Genomic DNA, 22,643 nt, shown 5'->3' on the forward strand with positions numbered 1-22,643 from the left:
GTTTTTCATCCTACCAGAACCTGATGCACTTTTCACATCTAGAACCAGCATATAATTTTTTGTCATTTGAATATTACTGCAGATTTCTATATTGCTGAATGAACATTTGGTGGAGTATTTATTTGAGTGAATATCTTGCATAATTTTGGAGCTTAATGATAAGTCAGTCAAAAAGATTCTTTTTAGTCGCTATCTTTTCTGTCTATCTAATAGAGGCGGAGCACCAGTGAGGTGTGCTGTCTGCATTAGTGCCTTTTAAAAGTGACTATCGGCCATGCTAGCGAAGAGATAGGATTCGATTTGGCTACAGGAAAAAAAGAGTCAGAGCCTCTGTATTTTAGTGGCTATGTGGATAATCCTGCACCTTGAAGGCTGTATCTTTTTCTCTCTTGAGCATATACGTGATTCAGCTGAGGAGGTTCCTTCCCTGTCGTCCACTTTGCAGAAAGCAGAATAATTTTGAGTAGACAAAGAGGAGTTTCTGACAATGCAAGTTAATGCAAATGGACATTTTTGGCCTAGTGATTGCATGGGCGTTATTTGTTCGTTTAACGTTTTGTTTATACAGCATAGTATGTATGTTCACCTACCATTTCTTATTAGTGACGTTCGAGGCACGCTTGATTAGTAGCCATTAAATAAGTGCATTTGTGCTGCTCATAGGAAAGGACCAGTGAATTTTTTTGTTTTAAATTCTCTTCTGATTTCTTTGGGGGCATGTACATTATTAGCTGTAGTGTGCAGTTCTTTTCAAGTGCTTCTGTGCATATGCCACATCACCTGAAAAATAAAACTTAGTGCTGGAAAAGAACTGGTTCAATTAGTAAAACCAAAGTTAGCATTACAAACGCTTTTCTTTCTGCTGTGTTATCAGTTGTGCTACTATGATATTTTCTGCTTTTGAGTTATGTCAGTAATGGTATTAATAAAAGAATTCCACAGTTGTGGCAAGACTTGTTTAACTGTGGCTCTATTTTCTTGAAATTTGCTTCTTTATATCCCTTGCACTTACCTGGCACCTTTCTTCTTCGTCTTGGAGTGACCTCAGGTTGCTCTGAAATGGTGGGCTGTAGAGGAGCCACTGTCTCTTCTTTATCTTCAAATACCACCTGCACTTCCTGCTCTTGTTCCCTTGTGTCAGTAAATAGTTTCATTTCTAAAGTAATCAGCTCTTCATCTTGCTTCACTGAGACCTCAAACTCTTCTTCACTAGGTACATCTTTGGAAACAAGGATTGTAGCAACAGCCTGTTCTAATAAGGAACTGTCTTGGACTTCAGTAACCCTGGCACTTTCAACAGAGTCCAGAAAGCCTGCCACGCTTTCTGTAACGAAAAGTTCATCTTTTGGCCGAGAGATTACCTCTGGCATCTCCTTGGTAGCTTCCTCTGTTGGTCGAAGTTCTAAAGTTGATACCAATGCCTCCTGAAGCATTGGCAGTTCACTTGAGTCGACTGCAGACTCAAAAACATCGAGCTCATCAATCCCAACTGCTTCCAATTCTATGTCAGCATGTTCATACATTTCAGTGTCTTTTTCTTCATAGTCTTCAATGCTTTCTCCAGCTGAATAGAACTCTTCTTCCTCAAGTATAGTGTCTGGTCTGCGCCTTGGCTTTCTCTTGCCTTTTGGTTGTTCAGTTTTAGGCCTGATGATTTTTGGCCTCTGTTTTTCAGGAACTTTATCTTCCCTAGTATCAGTACTCTCGTCATATTCTTCTGGCATTTTCTCTTCAAAAATCTCTGGCTTTTCGGGTGCTTCAAGTGCATCCTCTTTTTTGAAAAGCTTGCTTTCTTCTTCTTTAACAGTAGGCTGGGGCAAGCTCTCTAGTGTTACTTCAATGTCGATTGTCTCCTCTCTGTGTGTTTCATAAACAAGTTCCACAGGCTCTTCACTAGGTTTTTCTTCGGAAAGTGGTTTTATAAACTTAAAGTCAACACTGGTTGGTGATGCTACATCTTCTTCATCGTCTAAAACTTTAATAGAAAGCCTGTGCTTTGGCTTTGTCTTCTTAGGCTGTTCAGTGTCCTTTTCCTGTGGCTTTTCAGGAAATATACCTGTACTGTCAATCTTACTGGGCTTTTCAGCATCCTGTATAAGTTCGACATGTGAATCAGTAATATCTTTTTCCACCGTGACACCAAATTCCACTACCTTTGTTTCTTCAATAGCTTCTGTCATAATTTCATCAGGAGCTTCCTCCTTTGGTATTAGCTCAATCTCTGTGACCTCTGGCTTTTCCTTCTTCTTGATAGCCTTCTTCTTTTTCTTTTCTTTTCGCTTTTCCTCTAGCACCTCCTCTGGTCTTTCTTGTGGTTTATCTTCAGGCTTTTCTTCTATTTTCTCAATACTTTCAATTTCAAGAGGCTTTACCACTTCTTGTGCTACATCGGCCTGAGGCACTTCTTTAGATATGACAGTGATATCAGTTACTTCTTCTGGCATATGTGGCTTTTTAATTTCTACATCAAATTTGGGTGTCTCTTCAATCTCCTCAACAGGTTTAATTTCAGTGACTTCCGATTTTTCAGGAGCTTCTTCCATTGGTTTCATCTCAACCTGTGCAATATCTGGCTTTTCCTTTTTAACTACTTTCTTCTTTTTCTTTTCTTTTGGCTTTTCCTCCAGCACCTCCTCTGGCTTTTCTTCTGGTTTCTCTTCAGGCACTTCCTTAGGCTTTTCTTCGATTTTCTCAATGCTTTCAAGCTCTACAGGCTTTTCTAGTTGTTGTGTCACATCAGCCTGGGGCACTTCTTCAGCTGTAACTGCGATATCAGTTACCTCTTCTGGCTTACGTAGTTTCACAATCTTTATGCCGAATTCAGTTACCTCTTCAATCTTCTCTTCAAACTCTTTGATCTCAGTGATTTCCTGAATTTCTTCTGGAGCTTCTTCTTTTGGTTTCATTTCGATCTCTGTGACCTCTGGCTTTTCCTTCTTCTTGATAACCTTCTTCTTCTTTTTCTCTTTTGGCTTTTCTTCTGGAAATTCCTCTGGCTTTTCTTCTGGTTTCTCTTGAGGCACTTCCTCAGGCTTTTCTTCGATTTTCTCAATGCTTTCAAGCTCGACAGGCTTTTCTAGTTGTTGTGTCACATCAACCTGAGGCACTTCTTCAGCTGTAACTGTGATATCAGTTACTTCTTCTGGCTTACGTAGTTTGTCAATCTTTATGTCGAATTCAGTTACCTCTTCCATCTTCTCTTCAACTTCTTTGATCTCAGTGATTTCCTGAATTTCTTCTGGAGCTTCTTCTTTTGGTTTCAGTTCAATGTCTGTGACCTCCGGCTTTTCCTTCTTCTTGATAACCTTCTTCTTCTTCTTCTCTTTTGGCTTTTCTTCTGGAAATTCCTCGGGCTTTTCTTCTGGTTTCTCTTCAGGCATTTCTTCGATTTTCTCAATGCTTTCAAGCTCGACAGGCTTTTCTAGTTGTGTCACGTCAGCCTGGGGCACTTCTTCAGCTGTAACTGTGATATCAGTTACTTCTTCTGGCTTACGTAGTTTCTCAATTATTATGTCGAATTCAGTTACCTCTTCAATCTTCTCTTCAACTTCTTTGATCTCAGTGATTTCCTGAATTTCTTCTGGAGCTTCTTTTGGTTTCAGTTCGATCTCTGTGACCTCTGGCTTTTCCTTCTTCTTGATAACCTTCTTCTTCTTCTCTTTTGGCTTTTCTTCTCGAAATTCCTCCGGCTTTTCTTCTGGTTTCTCTTCAGGCACTTCCTCAGGCTTTTCCTCGATTTTCTCAATGCTTTCAAGCTCAACAGGCTTTTCTAGTTGTGTCACGTCAGCCTGGGGCACTTCTTCAGCTGTAACTGTGATTTCTGTTACTTCTTCTGGCTTGCGTAGTTTCTCAATCTTTATGTCGAATTCAGTTACCTCTTCAGTCTTCTCTTCAACCTCTTTGATCTCAGCAATTTTCTGAATTTCTTCTGGAGCTTCTTTTGGTTTCAGTTCGATCTCAGTGACCTCTGGCTTTTCCTTCTTGATAACTTTCTTCTTCTTCTTCTCTTTTGGCCTTTCTTCTGGAAATTCTTCTGGCTTCTCTTCTGGTTTCTCTTCAGGCACTTCCTCAGGCTTTTCTTTGATTTTCTCAATGCTTTCTAGCTCGACAGGCTTTTCCACTTCTTGCGTCACATCAACCTGGGGCACTTCTTCAGCTGTAACTTTAATATCAGTTACTTCTTCTGGCTTACGTAGTTTCCCAATCTTTATGTCGAACTCAGTTACCTCTTCAATCCTCTCTTCAATCTCTTTGATCTCAGTGATTTCCTGAATTTCTTCGGGAGCTTCTTCTTTTGGTTTCAGCTCGATCTCTGTGACCTCTGGCTTTTCCTTCTTCTTGATAACCTTCTTCTTCTTCTTCTCTTTTGGCTTTTCTTGTGGCAATTCTTCCGGCTTCTCTTCTGGTTTCTCTTCAGGCACTTCCTCAGGTTTTTCTTCAATTTTTTCAATGCTAATGAGCTTGACAGGCTTTTCCACTTCTTGCGTCACATCAACCTGAGGTACTTCTTCAGATGTAACTGTGATTTCAGTTACGTCTTCTGGCTTACTCACCTTCTTGATCTCTATGTCAAACTCTGTTATTTCTTCTAACTTTTCTTCAGTCTCCTTGATTTCAGTGATTTCCTGAATTTCTTTGGGAGCTTCTTTTGGTGTCAGCTCGAGCTCTGTGACCTCCGGCTTTTCCTTCTTCTTGATAACCTTCTTCTTCTTCTTCTCTTTTGGCTTTTCTTGAAATTCTTCTGGTTTCTCTTCTGATTTCTCTTCAGGCACTTCCTCAGGCTTTTCTTCGATTTTCTCAATGCTAATGAGCTCGACAGGCTTTTCTAGTTGTTGTGTCACGTCAACCTGGGGCACTTCTTCAGCTGTAACTGTGATATCAGTTACTTCTTCTGGCTTACGTAGTTTCTCAATCTTTATGTCGAACTCAGTTATCTCTTCAAACTTCTCCTCAACCTCTTTGATCTCAGTGATTTCCTGAATTCCTTCAGGAGCTTCTTCTTTTGGTTTCAATTCGATCTCTGTGACCTCTGGCTTTTCCTTCTTCTTGATAACCTTCTTCTTCTTCTTCTCTTTTGGCTTTTCTTCTGGCAATTCTTCTGGCTTCTCTTCTGGTTTCTCTTCAGGCACTTCCTCTGGCTTTTCTTCAATTTTTTCAATGCTAATGAGCTCGACAGGCTTTTCCAGTTCTTGCGTCATATCAACCTGAGGTACTTCTTCAGATGTTACTGTGATTTCTGTTACGTCTTCCGGCTTACGCACCTTCTTGATCTCTATGTCAAACTCTGTTATTTCTTCAAACTTTTCTTGAGTCTCCGTGATTTCAGTGATTTCCTGAATATCTTCGGGAGCTTCTTCTTTTGGTTTCAGTTCGATCTCTGTGACCTCTGGCTTTTCCTTCTTCTTGATAACCTTCTTCTTCTTCTCTTTTGGCTTTTCTTGAAATTCTTCTGGTTTCTCTTCTGATTTCTCTTCAGGCACTTCCTCAGGCTTTTCTTCGATTTTCTCAATGCTAATGAGCTCGACAGGCTTTTCTAGTTGTTGTGTCACGTCAACCTGGGGCACTTCTTCAGCTGTAACTGTGATATCAGTTACTTCTTCTGGCTTACGTAGTTTCTCAATCTTTATGTCGAACTCAGTTATCTCTTCAAACTTCTCCTCAACCTCTTTGATCTCAGTGATTTCCTGAATTCCTTCAGGAGCTTCTTCTTTTGGTTTCAATTCGATCTCTGTGACCTCTGGCTTTTCCTTCTTCTTGATAACCTTCTTCTTCTTCTTCTCTTTTGGCTTTTCTTCTGGCAATTCTTCTGGCTTCTCTTCTGGTTTCTCTTCAGGCACTTCCTCTGGCTTTTCTTCAATTTTTTCAATGCTAATGAGCTCGACAGGCTTTTCCACTTTTTGCGTCACATCAACCTGAGGTACTTCTTCAGATGTAACTGTGATTTCAGTTACGTCTTCCGGCTTACTCACCTTCTTGATCTCTATGTCGAACTCTGTTATTTCTTCAAACTTTTCTTCAGTCTCCTTAATCTCTTTGATTTCCTGAATTTCTTCGGGAGCTTCTTCTTTTGGTTTCAGCTCGAGTTCTGTGACCTCCGGCTTTTCCTTCTTCTTGATAACCTTCTTCTTCTTCTTCTCTTTTGGCTTTTCTTCTGGCAATTCTTCTGGCTTCTCTTCTGGTTTCTCTTCAGGCACTTCTTCAGGCTTTTCCTCAATTTTTTCAATGCTAATTAGCTTGACAGGCTTTTCCACTTCTTGCATCACATCAACCTGAGGTACTTCTTCAGATGTTACTGTGATTTCAGTTATGTCTTCCGGCTTACGCACCTTCTTGATCTCTATGTCAAACTCTGTTATTTCTTCGAACTTTTCTTCAGTCTCTTTGATCTCAGTGATTTCTTGAATTCCTTCGGGAGCTTCTTCTTTTGGTTTCAGTTCGACCTCTGTGACCTCTGGCTTTTCCTTCTTCTTGATAACCTTCTTCTTCTTCTTCTCTTTTGGCTTTTCTTCTGGCAATTCTTCTGGCTTCTCTTCTGGTTTCTCTTCAGGCACTTCCTCAGGCTTTTCAGTTTTTTCAATGCTAATGAGCTCGACAGGCTTTTCCACTTCTTGCGTCACATCAACCTGAGGTACTTCTTGAGATGTTACTGTGATTTCAGTTACGTCTTCCGGCTTACGCACCTTCTTGATCTCTATGTCAAACTCTGTTATTTCTTCGAACTTTTCTTCAGTCTCCTTGATTTCAGTGATTTCCTGCATTTCTGCGGGAGCTTCTTGTTTTGGTCTCAGCTCGATCTCTGTGACCTCTGCCTTTTCCTTCTTCTTGATAACCTTCTTCTTCTTCTTCTCCTTTGGCTTTTCTTCTTGAAATTCTTCTGGCTTCTCTTCTGGTTTCTCTTCAGGCACTTCCTCAGGCTTTTCTTCGATTTTCTCAATGCTAATGAGCTCAACAGGTTTTTCCATTACTTGCGTCACATCAACCTGAGGTACTTCTTCAGATGTAACTGTGATATCAGTAACTTCTTCCGGCTTACGCACCTTCTTGATCTCTATGTCAAACTCTGTTATTTCTTCGAACTTTTCTTCAGCCTCCTTGATTTCAGTGATTTCCTGAATTTCTTCGGGAGCTTCCTCTTTTTGTTTCAGGTCGAGCTGTGTGACCTCCAACTTTTCTTTCTTCTTGATAACCTTCTTCTTCTTCTTCTCTTTTGGCTTTTCTTCCACAATTTCTTCTGGCCTCTCTTTGGGTTTGTCTTCAGGCATTTCTTCGGGCTTTTCTTCTATTTTTTCAATGCTAATGAGCTCGACAGGCTTTTCTAGATGTTGTGTCACATCAACCTGGGGCACTTCTTCAGCTGTAACTGTGATATCAGTTACTTCTTCTGGCTTACGTAGTTTCTCAATCTTTATGTCGAACTCAGTTATCTCTTCAAACTTCTCCTCAACCTCTTTGATCTCAGTGATTTCCTGAATTTCTTCGGGAGCTTCTTCTTTTGGTTTCAGCTCGATCTCTGTGACCTCTGGCTTTTCCTTCTTCTTGATAACCTTCTTCTTCTTCTCTTTTGGCCTTTCTTCTGGCAATTCTTCTGGCTTCTCTTCTGGTTTCTCTTCAGGCACTTCCTCAGGCTTTTCTTCAATTTTTTCAATGCTAATGAGCTCAACAGGCTTTTCCACTTTTTGCGTCACATCAATCTGAGATATTTCTTCAGATGTTACTGTGATTTCAGTTACGTCTTCTGGCTTATGCACCTTCTTGATCTCTATTTCAAACTCTGTTGTTTCTTCGAACTTTTCTTCAGTCTCCTTGATTTCAGTGATTTCCTGCATTTCTGTGGGAGCTTCTTGTTTTGGTCTCAGCTCGATCTCTGTGACCTCTGGCTTTTCCTTCTTCTTGAGAACCTTCTTCTTCTTCTTCTCTTTTGGCTTTTCTTCTGGCAATTCTTCTGGCTTCTCTTCTGGTTTCTCTTCAGGCACTTCTTCAGGCACTTCTTCAGGCTTTTCCTCAATTTTTTCAATGCTAATTAGCTCGACAGGCTTTTCCACTTCTTGCATCACATCAACCTGAGGTACTTCTTCAGATGTTACTGTGATTTCAGTTACGTCTTCCGGCTTACGCATCTTCTTGATCTCTATGTCAAACTCTGTTATTTCTTCGAACTTTTCTTCAGTCTCCTTGATTTCAGTGATTTCCTGAATTTCTGCGGGAGCTTCTTCTTTTGGTTTCAGCTCGATCTCTGTGACCTCTGGCTTTTCCTTCTTCTTGATAACCTTCTTCTTCTTCTTCTCTTTTGGCTTTTCTTCTGGCAATTCTTCTGGCTTCTCTTCTGGTTTCTCTTCAGGCACTTCTTCAGGCTTTTCCTCAATTTTTTCAATGCTAATTAGCTCGACAGGCTTTTCCAGTTCTTGCATCACATCAACCTGAGGTACTTCTTCAGATGTTACTGTGATTTCAGTTACGTCTTCCGGCTTACGCACCTTCTTGATCTCTATGTCAAACTCTGTTATTTCTTCAAACTTTTCTTCAGTCTCCTTAATCTCTTTGATTTCCTGAATTTCTTCAGGAGCTTCATCTTTCGGTTTCAGCTCGATCTCTGTGACCTCTAGCTTTTCCTTCTTCTTGACAACCTTCTTCTTCTTCTTCTCTTTTGGCTTTTCTTCCAGAACTTCTTCTGGCCTCTCTTCACATTTCACTTCAGGCACCTCTTCTGGCTTTTCTTCAATTTTCTCAATGCTTATAAGCTCAACAGGCTTTTGCACGAGTTGCGTCACATCAACCTGAGGTACTTCTTCAGACGTAACTGTGATTTCAGTTACTTCCTCTGTCTTATGCACTTTCTTAATCTGTATGTCAAATTCTGTTATTTCATCAACCTTTTCCTCAGTCTCCCTGGTTTCAGCGATTTCACGAATTTCTTCGGGAGCTTCTTCTTTTGGTTGCAGCTTGATTTCTATCACCTCTGGCTTTTCCTTCTTCTTAACCATCTTCTTTTTCTTTTCTTTTGGTTTCTCCTCAAGCCCTTCCTCAGGTTTCTCTTCGGGTGTGGGCTGTACCTCTTCAGCTTCTTCAATAATAGGCTGTTCACTGCCTTCTGGCACATTTTCGTACTGTTCAGTGACGTCCTCTATTTTGAGGGAAGTCCCTTCAGGTGCAGTTCTGCTGAATGTGTGCAGAACTTCTGTAACTTCTTGTGTACCAGCTGTGTCATCAAACCGAACATATTTCTTCTTTGTTTTCTTTTTCACCTCAATTCCTGCTTCTGCATGATCTAATATTTCCTCCTCTACGACAATACATGACGAAGTCTCTTCAGGTTGAATGGAGTCTTCGGTTACTTCTTGTATAGTGAGTCCCTCTGTTACTTGTTCTTTATCTTTCAGCATGGGTTGCTCTACATGTGCTTCTGGCTTGATTTCATCTGAAATAAGAGGTATGTCCCTTGGACTTATTTCTTCTGGTCTCTCTTTAATGAAAAATTCATCAGCCATTTGACCAAAGTTGAACTCCTGTACAGTAATTGGCTCTAGAGAATCTATCACGAAAGTGGCTATTGTGTGCTTTGGGATCTTTTCATGAACTAAATTGCTCTCTTTCGTCAGAGCTGATGTTTCTGAAATTGTAATTGATTCCTGGGTAGGAACAGTTGTCTCAGCAAGAACAGGCTTTTCCATGTGTTTTGTTAGCAACTCATCTTCCTTAGAAAATGTTGCCATTTCATCAATGGTAATGTGCTCTTCTGTAGGCATAGAAAGTGATGCAACAGATGTTTGTGGAAGCTTTTTCATTTGTAACTCTGCCTCCTTTGCTAATTCAGATGTTTCTTCTACCATTAGTGGTGTCATTGTTGGTAAAGTATAAGGTGCTTTTACTTCATGTGGAAGTTTTTCAGATGTAAATGTCGTTTCTTTTTCCAAGACTGACGAGTCAGACACCACCAAATGGTGCTCAGTCGGAAGATCGAAGGGAGAAGTTACTTCTTTGCTTGTTTCCTTTATAGCAAATTCAGACTCTTTGCTAAGGACTTGTTTCTCTTCAATGGTTATTGATTCTTCAAGTAAAAGGGAGTAAGGTGCTTTTATTTCACCTGGGATAGCATGTGGTGCCAGCTCTTTTTCTTTCTCGAGTTGTTGCAAATGAGATACAATGACATGTTGATCTGTAGGAATAGTAAAAGGTGCATTGACCTCAGAAGGAACTTGATCTGGCTTTAGCTCAGATTCTCTCAAAAGGGCATCTGTTGCTTCCACGGCCAAAGGTTCCTCAAGACTAATAGAGAAAGGTGCAGTTACTTCACCTGGAATTTTTCCAATCTCAAGGGCCTCCTCTTTGTGAAGAGATGAGCGCTCTACTACTGTGATGTGATGCTCTGTTGGTAGTGTCACTTGTGCAGTGACTTCAGAAGGTTGTTTTTCTGTTTCAAACTTGGATTCCTTTAGCAATGAGCTCACCTCTTCGACAGTCAGAGATTCGGCAAGAGGCACTGTGAAAGGTGCAGTTATTTCTCCTGGTGCCTTACCAGGCTGGAAATCTTGTTCCTTCTGCAAGGTTGGTTGATCAGATATAACTATGTGTTCTTTTGTTGGTATTGAGTATGGGGCAGAAATTTCTGCAGGTAAAGCTTTTGCTTCTAACTGAGAAACTTCTGTAAAATGTCTGACTTCTTGTACGGTCAAAGGCTCCTCAAGTGGTATGGTATATGGTGCTGTAATTTCACCTGGAAGTGTTCCTGGCTGGAAGACATCCTCTTTGTCAAGTGTTGGAAGCTCAGAAATTGTGATGTGCTGTTCTGTAGGAAGTGTGGTAACAGCAGTAGTCTCTTTTGGAAATACTTTTGTTACCAGTAATGATTCTTTCATGAAGGAACTTGCTTCTTCAACTGTTAGTGATTCTTGTGAAGAAACAGTAAATTGTGCAGTGACTTCACCGGGAAGGGGTGTAGACTCAAATCCTTCTTCTTTTTGCAGGAATGATTGTTGAGAGATAACAATATGTTGCTCTGTTGGGATTGTGAATGGGGCAGTAACGTCCGTAGAAAGTTTCTGCTCCTGCAGTTCCGACTCCTTTGTGAGAAGACTTGTTTCCTCTACTGTTACAGATTCTTGGAATGGCACAGTAAAAGGTGCCGTGATTTCACTAGGTAGTTTTCCAGGCAGAAACTCTTCTTCCTTCTCGAACGTTGCTGACTGTGACACCAATATGTGCTGCTCAGTTGGAACTGAGAAAGGTGCTTCAGCTTTTGGGACCACTTTGGCCTCCTGCAGTTCTGACTCTTTTGTGAGAATACTGGTGTGTTCGACTACTATTGACTCTTGCAGTGGCATTGAAAATGGGGCAGTAATTTCACCTGGAAGTTTTCCAGGCTGAAATTCCTCTTCTTTCTCAAGGGTTGAAGGACGAGACACTACAATGTGCTCCTCTGTTGGAACTGAAAAGGGAGCTGTAACTTCAGCAGGAAGTTTCTCCTCTTTTAGCTCTGACTCTTTTGCAAGAAGGTTTGTCTCTTCCACTGTTAAGGATTCTTCAAATGGCACTGAGAATGGTGCAGTAACTTCCTTAGGAAGCTTCCCTGGTTGAAATTCTTCTTCTTTCTCCAGAGTTGAAGGACGAGACACTATAATGTGCTCCTCTGTTGGAACTGAAAAGGGAGCTGTAACTTCAGCAGGAAGTTTCTCCTCTTTTAGCTCCGACTCCTTTGCCAAAAGGTTTGTTTCTTCCACCGTTAACGACTCGTCAAATGGCACTGAGAATGGCGCTGTGACTTTTTTGGGAAGTTTTCCAGGCTGAAATTCTTCTTCTTTCTCTAGAGTAGAAGGACGAGATACCACAATGTGTTCCTCTGTTGGAACTGAAAAGGGAGCTGTAACTTCAGCAGGAAATTTTTCCTCTTTTAGCTCCGACTCCTTTGCCAAAAGGTTTGTTTCTTCCACCGTTAACGACTCTTCAAATGGCACTGAGAATGGTGCTGTGACTTCTTTGGGAAGTTTTCCAGGCTGAAATTCTTCTTCTTTCTCCAGAGTTGAAGGACGAGACACTACAATGTGCTCCTCTGTTGGAACTGAAAAGGGAGCTGTAACTTCAGCAGGAAGTTTCTCTTCTTTTAGCTCTGACTCCTTTGCCAAAAGGTTTGTTTCTTCCACCGTTAACGACTCTTCAAATGGCACTGAGAATGGTGCTGTGACTTCTTTAGGAAGTTTTCCAGGCTGAAATTCTTCTTCTTTCTCTAGAGTAGAAGGACGAGACACCATAATGTGCTCCTCTGTTGGAACTGAAAAAGGAGCTGTAACTTCAGCAGGCAGTTTCTCTTCTTTTAGCTCTGACTCCTTTGAAAGAAGGTTCGTCTCTTCCACCGTTAACGACTCTTCAAATGGTACTGAGAATGGCGCTGTGACTTCTTTGGGAAGTTTTCCAGGCTGAAATTCTTCTTCTTTCTCTAGAGTAGAAGGACGAGACACCACAATGTGCTCCTCTGTTGGAACTGAAAAAGGAGCTGTAACTTCAGCAGGAAGTTTCTCCTCTTTTAGCTCCGACTCCTTTGCCAAAAGGTTTGTTTCTTCCACCGTTAACGACTCTTCAAATGGGACTGAGAATGGTGCAGTAACTTCCTTAGGAAGCTTCCCAGGTTGAAATTCTTCTTCTTTCTCCAGAGTTGAAGGACGAGACACTACAATGTGCTCCTCTGTTGGAACTGAAAAGGGAGCTGTAACTTCAGCAGGAAGTTTCTCCTCTTTTAGCTCTGACTCCTTTGCAAGAAGGTTCGTCTCTTCCACTGTTAAGGACTCTTCAAATGGCACTGAGAATGGTGCTGTGACTTCTTTAGGAAGTTTTCCAGGTTGAAATTCTTCTTCTTTCTCCAGAGTAGAAGGACGAGACACTACAATGTGTTCCTCTGTTGGAACTGAAAAGGGAGCTGTAACTTCAGCAGGAAGTTTCTCCTCTTTTAGCTCCGACTCCTTTGCCAAAAGGTTTGTTTCTTCCACCGTTAACGACTCTTCAAATGGCACTGAGAATGGCGCTGTGACTTCTTTGGGAAGTTTTCCAGGCTGAAATTCTTCTTCTTTCTCTAGAGTAGAAGGACGAGACACCACAATGTGCTCCTCTGTTGGAACTGAAAAAGGAGCTGTAACTTCAGCAGGAAGTTTCTCCTCTTTTAGCTCGGACTCTTTTGCCAAAAGGTTTGTCTCTTCTACTGTTAAGGACTCTTCAAATGGCACTGAGAATGGTGCAATAACTTCCTTAGGAAGCTTCCCAGGTTGAAATTCTTCTTCTTTCTCTAGAGTTGAAGGACGAGACACCACAATGTGTTCCTCTGTTGAAACTGAAAAGGGAGCTGTAACTTCAGCAGGAAGTTTCTCCTCTTTTAGCTCTGACTCCTTTGCAAGAAGGTTCATCTCTTCCACCATTAAGGACTCTTCAAATGGCACTGAGAATGGTGCTGTGACTTCTTTAGGAAGTTTTCCAGGCTGAAATTCTTCTTCTTTCTCTAGAGTAGAAGGTCGAGACACCACAATGTGCTCCTCTGTTGGAACTGAAAATGAAGGCATAACTTCTGCAGGAAGCTTCACTTCTTTAAGTTCTGACTCCTTTGCCAAAAAGCTTGTCTCTTCTACTGTTAAGGACTCTTCAAATGGCACTGAGAATGGTGCAGTAACTTCCTTAGGAAGCTTTCCAGGCTGAAATTCTTCTTCTTTCTCAAGAGTTGAAGGGCGAGATACCACAATGTGCTCCTCTGTTGGAACTGAAAAAGGAACTGTAACTTCAGCAGGAAGTTTCTCCTCTTTTAGCTCTGACTCCTTTGCCAGAAGGTTTGTTTCTTCCACTGTTATGCATTCTTCAAAAGGCACTGAAAATGGTGCCGTGACCTGCTTTGGAAGCTTTCCTGGTTTAAATTCCTCTTCCTTCTCGAGCGCTGGAAGGTCGTATACTAAAACATGGTCAGCAGTTGGAACAGAAAAAGAAGCCACAATTTGTGCTGGGACTTTGTCTTCCTTTAATTCTGACTCTTTTGTGAGAAGGTTGGTTTCTTCTACTGTTAAAGACACCTCAAATGGCACCGAGAAAGGTGCAGTCACTTCTTTAGGCAGTTTTCCAAGGTGAAATTCTTCTTCTTTCTCAAACGCTGAGTGGTCACTTATTTCTACATGCTGCTCTGTCGGAACAGAAAAGGGAGCTGTAACCTCTTCAGGAGTTTTCTCCGGCTTTAATTCTATCTCTTTTGTGAAAGGACATGTTTGTTCCACTGTTATTGACTCTTGGAAAGGTACTGAAAAGGGTGCAATAACTTCACCAGGAAGCTTTCCTGGCTGAAACTCCCCCTCTTTTTCAAGTGCTGGGAGCTGTGAAATCACAACATGTTGCTCAGTAGGAACTGAGAATGGGGCTAGAATTTCTGATGGGGGTTTGTCTTGTTTCAGGTCAGATTCCTTTGTGAGAAGGCTAGTTTCTTCAATTGTTATAGATTCTTCAAGTGGTACTGAAAATGGTGCTGTGACTTCTCTAGGAATTTTTTCTGTCTGAAGTTCTTCTTCTTTTTCCAGATTTTGGAGCTGTGACACTACGATGTGTTGCTCTGTGGAAACTGAAAATGGAGCTGTAACCCCTGCTGGAAGTTTCTCCTCCTTGAATTCTGATTCCTTTGCTAAAAGACTTGTCTCTTCTATTGTTAATGATTCTTCACACGGAACTGAAAAGGGTGCAGTAACCTCACCAGGAAATTTCCCAGGCTGAAAATCGCCTTCTTTCTCAAAGGTAGAGTGATCAGATATCACAACATGCTGCTCTGTGGGAACTGAGAAAGGAGCTGTGACTTCTGTGGGAAGCTTCTCCTGTTTCAGGTCCGTTTCTTTTGTGAGAGGACTTGTTTGTTCTACTGTTATTGACTCCTGAAATGGGACTGAGAATTGCGGAGAAATTTCACGAGGAAGCTTTTCAAGCTGAATTTCCTCTTCTTTCTCAAAGATTGGGCGCTCAGACACTACAACATGCTGTTCTGTGGAAACTGAGAAGGGAGCTGTAATTTCTGCAGGCTGCATATCCTGTTTAAACTCCAATTCTTTTGTTAAAATACTGGTCTCTTGTACAGTAATTGATTCCTCAAGTGGCAAAGAAAATGGTGCAGTAACTTCATGAAGACGCTTTTCCGACTGAAATTCTTCTTCTCTTTCAAGAGTTGGGTGGTGTGACACCACAACGTGCTGTTGTGTGGGAACTGAGAATGGAGCAGTAATTTCTGCAGGTAGTGTATCTGGCTTCAGTTCTGATTCTTTTGTGAGGAGACTTGTTTGTTCCACTGTTAATGACTCTTCAAGTGGCACTGAGAATGGTGCAGTGACCTCCCTAGGAAGCTTCTCAGGCTGAAATGTTGCTTCTTTATCAAGGCTTCGATGTTCAATGACAGCAACATGCTGTTCTGTGGAAATTGTGAAAGGTGCCGTGACTTCTTCGGCTCGTTTCTCTAGTTTCAGCTCCGACTCTTTTGCCAGAAATCTGGTCTCTTCTATTGTTAGTGGCATCTCAAATGGCACTGAGTAAGGAGCTGTGACCTCATTGGGTAATACCTCAGGCTGGAATGCAGCTTCTTTGTCCAAAGTTCCGTATTCATGAATGACAACATGTTGCTCGGTGGTAAGTGTGTATGGGGCAGTAGTCTCTGAAGGAAGTTCTTTCGTTTTTAGCTCAGATTCTTTAGCAAATGAACTGAGATCCTCAATGGTCAATGGCTCTTGTAGTAACACTGAATATGGTGCTGTTACCTCACCAGGAAGCTTCTCCTGTTCTAATAATTTCTCTTTGTCAAAGGTTTTGTATGCAGAAACAACAACATGCTGCTGAGTGGGAATGGTAAATGGCGCTGTGACTGTGGCTGGAAGATCCTTCACTTTCAGATCCGACTCTTTAGAGAGGAGATTCGTTTCCTCAACTGTCAAGGATTCCTCAAGTGAAATTGAAAATGGTGCACTGATCTCTTTGGGAAGCATTCCAGTCTGCAATACTTCTTCTTTATCAAGTGCTGGATGTTCGGACACTTGCACATGCTGTTGAGTTGGGATAGTGTAGGGAGCAGTTATCTCACTCGGTTGCTCTCGCAGCTCAAGCATTTTCTCTTTCACCAGTGCAGGTTCAACAAGGACTGATAAGCTTTCTTTTGTGGGAATGATGGATTCTGCAGTAGCATGCTTGGGCTGAAAGTAGTCTTCAAGTTGTTCTTCCTTTGTTAATATCACAGGCTGAGAAACAGATACAGGCTCATCTGTGGTGATCTTTAATGTAGATGTAATGCTTTGTGGTATTTTTTCAATGGATAAGTCACCCTCTCCACCTAATAATGGAGTTTCTGAGATGGTTAATGGTGTATCTGCTGGCACTGTGACTTCAGCTGTCAAGTGTCTTGGCATTTTTTCGGGAGTGTACTCTCCTTCCATCACAAGGCTTGAAACAAGGGCAACATTCACTGGCTGCTGCGCATCCATGGTGCAAGGTGCTCTTGTGCCTTGTGGCTTTTGTTCAAGCTTTAGCTCAGTCTCCTTTGTAAGAATGGGAGTTTCTGTGACAAACACATGTTGTTCAGTTGAAATACTGAATGGTGCCTTGGACTGAGGTGGTCTAGCATCACTTGCCAGATTTGTTTCTTTCATGAGAACAGGCACTTCTGAGATTAAAAGTGGTTGGTCAGTTATAAGCTCGGATTTTGCCTTTGTTTTTGGGAGGTCCCTATCCTGAGGTAGCACCTCTTCCGCAGTTAGTGCTTCTGTTTCGTATATGATGAGGGGGCGGTTTGGTGGTGCAGATGAGAAACTGAGTTCCTGTGCTGGTGCCCGGTGTGCTTCCAGGTGCTCTTCTTTGCTTATAGCTTCTACTTCAGTCACTTGGACAGACTCTTCAGTTAATACCGTGAATGATGCACTGGCTAACTCGGGTGCTTTGAAATGGTCGGCATGAGCTTCTTTTAAAGCAGTCTCCACCGTTGATATGGCAAGAGCCTCAATTGTAGTGAATGTGCTTGTTGGTGTGACTTCTTTATGGAGTGGCTCAGTTTTTAGCTCTGATCCTGTCAACCCTGGTGTGGTTTCATGGACTTCAATCCCTAGGGAAGTTGTCATGCCAACTTCAGCTTTAGCCTCGGGAAATGTAGTTGTCTTAAGGATGTCTGTTGTCGCACTGACACCACTTTCCTCTACAGTAATTGGTGCCAGAGGCAGGAATCTCAATTCGGCGGTATGCTTATCTGGCATTTCTGTGGGCTTGGCATCTGAAGTAGACGCTTCTGCAACTACATCTTTAACCAGGAGAGGCTGCTTTTGTTCCAACACTGGTTTCGCATGCTTCATCAAATCTGGTGCTTCTTCCAGTTCGGCAGCCGTTTCTGAAATTATGCATGGAATAAGTTTTAAGAAAGATTACATGCACGGTTTAAATCTGCTTGACTGTATGAGATAAGCTGGCTACTTGATGAACATTAAACATGCACAGTATTTAAATATTGTGTAAAAATGTAGTAATTAAATGCTTTGTATACTACTAAAGTCTATTATTACAGGTTGGCTGTGCTGTTTTTTACTTTTGTGGAGTGAATGAGTAACTAATTAACTTTTCTTCAGCACTCACCCAATTAGAACTGACATTTAGCACTACAGTGACGCTAATTTACTGAGCACTAAGCAAAAATTCTAAGGGCACTTAAGTCTGCTTACGTGGAGGAATGCGAAAGCGTGGAACTTTCTAGAATGCCGGTTTTTCCACGTTTTTTTGTTTTTTCTTGTTTTTTCTCACTTTATTTATTTTACTTTTCACTTCCAAGTGCTATGTCGACGTCCGTGGCTATTGTGACGTTGAAGTGTAATTTTTGCGTTTAATTAATTACATCGCATCGACCAAATTTTTCCCACAGCAGGATCTCATCACACACTATCTAACACAACCAAACTTTGTACATTTATCTTCACAGAACGACGTAATCATGCGGAGAAAGTTTTGCTGACATGAAACTCTGACATAGCCATCTAATGCTTTTGCATTAATAAATAATTTGTTTCTACAAAGCTGAAGCAACAGTAGCCTTGTAAATGTTCTCAGTTAATGACTAATGCATTGTACAGTTACCTCTCTATAGAGACGCCAAACTTAACACAGAAGTTTATGATATATTCAGTTTTATTTATCCTGTTCACACTGCTACTGCTGTAAGACTTGTGGTATTAAAGCTACTTTTGAATAAACATTACTGCAAGGTAGCAAGAAAAAAATACCTACATGACACAGAACGTCACTTGTGTGTCAGCTTGGCAAGTAATTAAATCATATTTGTGTAATAAATGGAGGCTTACATATAGATGTATTGACACTCGCGCATTCTTTAAGTAACCTCCTTGAAAGGATTAGGCTATACCTGTGAGCTGTAATATTGTTTAAAATAATACCCTGTTGTAGTGGGCACGTTCTGCTCACCAAAATGCTAAAGTTAGAAACATCTTTGTTATCCTCCGTTTGCTGACTAACAGAATGTGCTTGTATTTAATATTTTCACTAAAAGCTTTTTGTCATCAGAGTTTCAGTTTGTCGCATGTCTTGTCTTGCATGGTATATTTCAAAAGGTTGTTACTCATGGTTTTGCTGATGTCATATTAATGCCGTTGTTGTTTGGCATGTCATCTTCTCATCACATGCCATACTTTTTATTTTTGTTGTTTTATGTTGAATGAGTTTAGCGCATTTTTGTGGCTTGAGCTGTTTGAATGATTTTTGTGGCATTAATCAGTAATAATATATCTGTACTTGGTAACATGTAAGCCCAGCTGTCTGTTTTGATTCCTGATGAAAAGAATTGCAAAGGACCATCATGTAGGCATTACTTCTATCATCCAGCTACTCATAATACTGCTGGCAAACTTGGCTGACTTGTAAAGAGGGCAGGTAGTTCTGTGAAAAAGTGACGTCACTGTCAATAGTATTCAAATGGCTTCTACTGATTTATGCACTTGAGTATGCTAGTATTTTTAGAATCTTAGTAATTTTTAGATTTATTGAGTGAAGTTCTCGAAGTGAAAATGGAATGAGGAACAAATCAAACTCAAAATAACCAATATCACTGCTGCTCTGACCCACAGGCGCTCTCTATTTTGAAATGGTGTTTACTCTGTAACTGAAGGTGGGTCCAAGCTGTGAGGTGTTTTTATGTTTAGAAGTCATGAAGCATTCCAATAGCACTGAAGTGAAAAAAGATTGAGTGAAATTATTTATGGTAGATTTCCTTTTCTACACAAAGGAGTTGTGCATACCTAGATGGCTGGTGAAAAACTTTGAGCAAGCGAGCCACTTGTGATTGATGTGGCAGTTATGATTTTCCATCATGCATGGCCTTTTCTCTTATGATTTAATGATGTGAAAATTAGTATAATTATGCCGCTTTTTGTCTTAATTGTGCTGTTTGGATTTATATTCAGATTTCTGCCAAGCTATATGTTTAATGTCACCTTTGAGTTCATCACTACTATTTTCAGTTGGGTGTATCATCGACATAGAATTGAATAAAACAATTATTCATTATCAATAACATGTGCAATTTTGAATGGCCATGATACTCGAATACTTTTTGCTATGTTTATTCTTAGCACTCGAAGTGATCAAGCTCTTAGGTGGAGGTTTATCTGTTGAAAGCAAAAGTGTTTGATGTTTCAGCCTCTTGACTGGCTTCATTGTGTCACTGCAGAACGGTGACACTACAATTAATTAATGTGTCAGCTTTGTATCACATTCAACTGCGTGCTTTTTGTGTCACTGTTCCGCAGTGACACAACACTCTAACAGCTGAATGTGACACATAGCTGACACATTAATTATGTCGCTTAAGTTACTGGCACCAAAATAACAATATAGATATGAGTGCACTACTCATCGGACACAATTGCATGTACATTCTTCCCATTAAAATAAGCTGTGCTTACCTTGATTCCGTAGCTTTCTGATTGAATGGCTGCTATGTGGTAGCAGAAAATAGCAAATGCATAAAATATTGCATGCTTTTAAGGTGTCTTTTGCAGGGAGCTAGTGTGTTGTGCTGGAACAAGCATATTCTCATGCGTTGTCCATGCACATATTACTCATACAAATGCATTGTTGTACATGCACATACATTAGCATTCACATGCAAATTGTTTTGCTGTGGTAACAAGAATAAACGAAATTTGCCTAGGCATTAGGGCAATGCCATTTTCAGGAACAAAGACATAAAAAGAATGGAAGGCATGCTCCAACCTGACGCTTTTTCTTGGAATGATTGTACAGCTTCAGCTTCAGCCATTTGCACAGATGGCAATGGCTGTGAGAATGATGTGGCCACGATGTTGCCGCGTGGTGGATATACTGTCGGTGGCCAGGTAAAGATAGTATATTAGTACTCTTTGCAGATAAGTTAACATATGCTCTGAACTGTTACCAGAGACAAACTGTGTTAATGCCTATGGAAGCCATATTAATAAGCAAAGCACTTATCACACATGTAAGGTGAGAAAAGCCTTGTGATGGTAGCCAATATTTGAAGAAACCACAGTGTCCAAGCAAAGTTGTGGATACCAGAACTTGTTATGTGCATGATGTACTAGCAAGTTTTTAACAGTGTATATGTTAATAGGCTTGCAGAATGTACTGGATAGCATCAGCTGCTAGCCATTCAATGACAAACTGTGTTACAGAAGGTGTAAACTTGATTATACATATGTGCTACAGGATAGAGCACCTAGGGCTGAACATTTGTGCTTCATGATTGGAAGTTTTTGCAAGATGTGAGCTAAGTAAACATGATATTTCTTGATTTGTTGATAAGTCGACAAAACTTGCATCTGCCTGCAGATGTATGCAAAAATATACAACGTTGCTTTATAGAAGTATCAGGTCGAATGAAACTGTATGGGATAGATGTTTCTTGAGTGGTCGTAAAACCAGAAACGGCTACATGGCCATTAAGAGCAAGTCTATTATTGATATTATGTTAGGATAATTTTTTAAGTGTTGCCTTCTGATGCTGTCTACTTTTGAACCGTGGTACAGCTTGGCACTTCACTATAGCCAGGGTGCTTCAGATGCTGTGACTGAAGTGCAAAAGGAGGTTCATTCTTGAACTGCTCCTGGAAGACATGCCTTAGCCTGGGTTGTTTTGACAAATCTTACATGACCATTTTGTATGGGCTTGACACAGTTACTTGAAATCAGTAAAAAAAATTGCTTTCTTGAAGCAGATGATTTTTCAGACTGAAAGCTATCACACTGGCTGGTTGAATAGTATGCATATGAGGGTGGCATAGCTATGATGCCTCAGTGACGTGATAGAAGAAAGTAGTGATATGTCAGTGCATACTGCTCTCATTTCTTAAAGCCAAGAAGGTTTATTTTATCTCCTGTGCAATGGTGTGCATATTTATGATTGCATTAGATAATAGTGACAAGTCCAGCTGTCACAAGAACATCTAGATATGACAGTGTGTGCACAAAACTAGCATGTTGTGCTGCTGGTGTGGCATCAGGTGAAAACGTTCCAGAAGTTATGACCATATTGTGCAATTAACTTGCAACTGAACTAATTACTGACCCCAGAAAAATTTTTTGTTTTGATTTTTAATCACTGACTGCATACACAGTATCATGAGGAAGTCATTGCTGTCAAAATTTTTGTCTTTACCACTTAAATAGAGGAGGTTTGAAGTAATTTTTATGAGAGATTTGAGTGCAAAGTGCCAGCTGCACAGAGTAAACAAGCTGTGCAGCAATGCCAAATATGCTATCAGAAATAATATGCAAGACCCAGATTATGACAGGCTATTAGAATGGACTTTACTTTGATTGTTTAGTGTAACGCAAGATTTCTGAGATATGCACGCACTTTGCCAAAGTTTTAGACACATTTGGCAAACCTTCAGCAAGCTGATTTATTTCATAACCATGCATACCCAAATTTTACATGCGCTCATACTGGGTTTCTTCTTATACTGTTTAGAAAACCACTATTGTTATTTCCGTCTTGGGGCCAAAAGCACACAGTGTGATTTTGTAGTTATTGCATGAAACAAAAAGGAAGATGAGAAAGTAAAACAACTGCATATTTAAATTTTTGTGATACATGCTGTCTGAAAATGCCAGGAACTATTTCATCAGAGCTGTATGTTTCTGAAGACATTGGCATATAAAAGAAAAGAACTAAAATTTTTTCATAAGATGGGAAAATTCTATGCTTGATGTTTTATAGCTTATAAGGAGGCGAATATTTTGGCAGAGAAAGCTTCACCATGAAACAGCAACTGATACGGAGCTTTTGGTGTTGTAAGAGTTTGTCTGTGAAAATTGAAGGCCAATCATTTTTCAGCAGGTGCTTCAGTAGTTTTAAAATTTCTTTTGATTGTCCTAGGTAAGGAAGAATAGAGCAGTTTTTTAAATTAGCCTAGAAGTAAAAACTGACTGATGCCAGCAGTAGCTGTGATTGAATTAGAAAACACCTTCACCTACAAGTTACAGGTAAAAGGATTCATAAAGAGAGGCTATATATCATAATCATTTAAAAACAAGTTCAGCGTGCTTCAGCTTTAATTTACATCCATTTCTCACTTTTCAGTTTAGTTTAAGACCTGGTGAAACTATGCAGCTTTCTGTAGTCAGAAAAACTG

General features: G+C 40.6%; 1 protein-coding gene and 1 long non-coding RNA gene across 2 annotated transcripts in view; one reads left to right on the forward strand and one right to left on the reverse strand.

Annotated features, from left to right (window-relative positions):
- Nucleotides 1-22,643, reverse strand: part of sls (sallimus) — a 223,794-nt gene that overhangs the window by 54,763 nt on the left and 146,388 nt on the right. The window contains exon 136 of the mRNA XM_077645939.1: nucleotides 1,013-9,415. Coding sequence (XP_077502065.1) covers nucleotides 1,013-9,415 — 8,403 coding nt within the window. The remainder of the gene's footprint in view (nucleotides 1-1,012; nucleotides 9,416-22,643) is intronic.
- The window catches only part of LOC144113062 (uncharacterized), an 89,997-nt gene that overhangs the window by 39,104 nt on the left and 28,250 nt on the right, over nucleotides 1-22,643 (forward strand). The window lies entirely within an intron of this gene.

Source organism: Amblyomma americanum, chromosome 1, assembly GCF_052857255.1.
Source record: "Amblyomma americanum isolate KBUSLIRL-KWMA chromosome 1, ASM5285725v1, whole genome shotgun sequence".
Taxonomy (NCBI): Eukaryota; Metazoa; Arthropoda; class Arachnida; order Ixodida; family Ixodidae; genus Amblyomma; species Amblyomma americanum.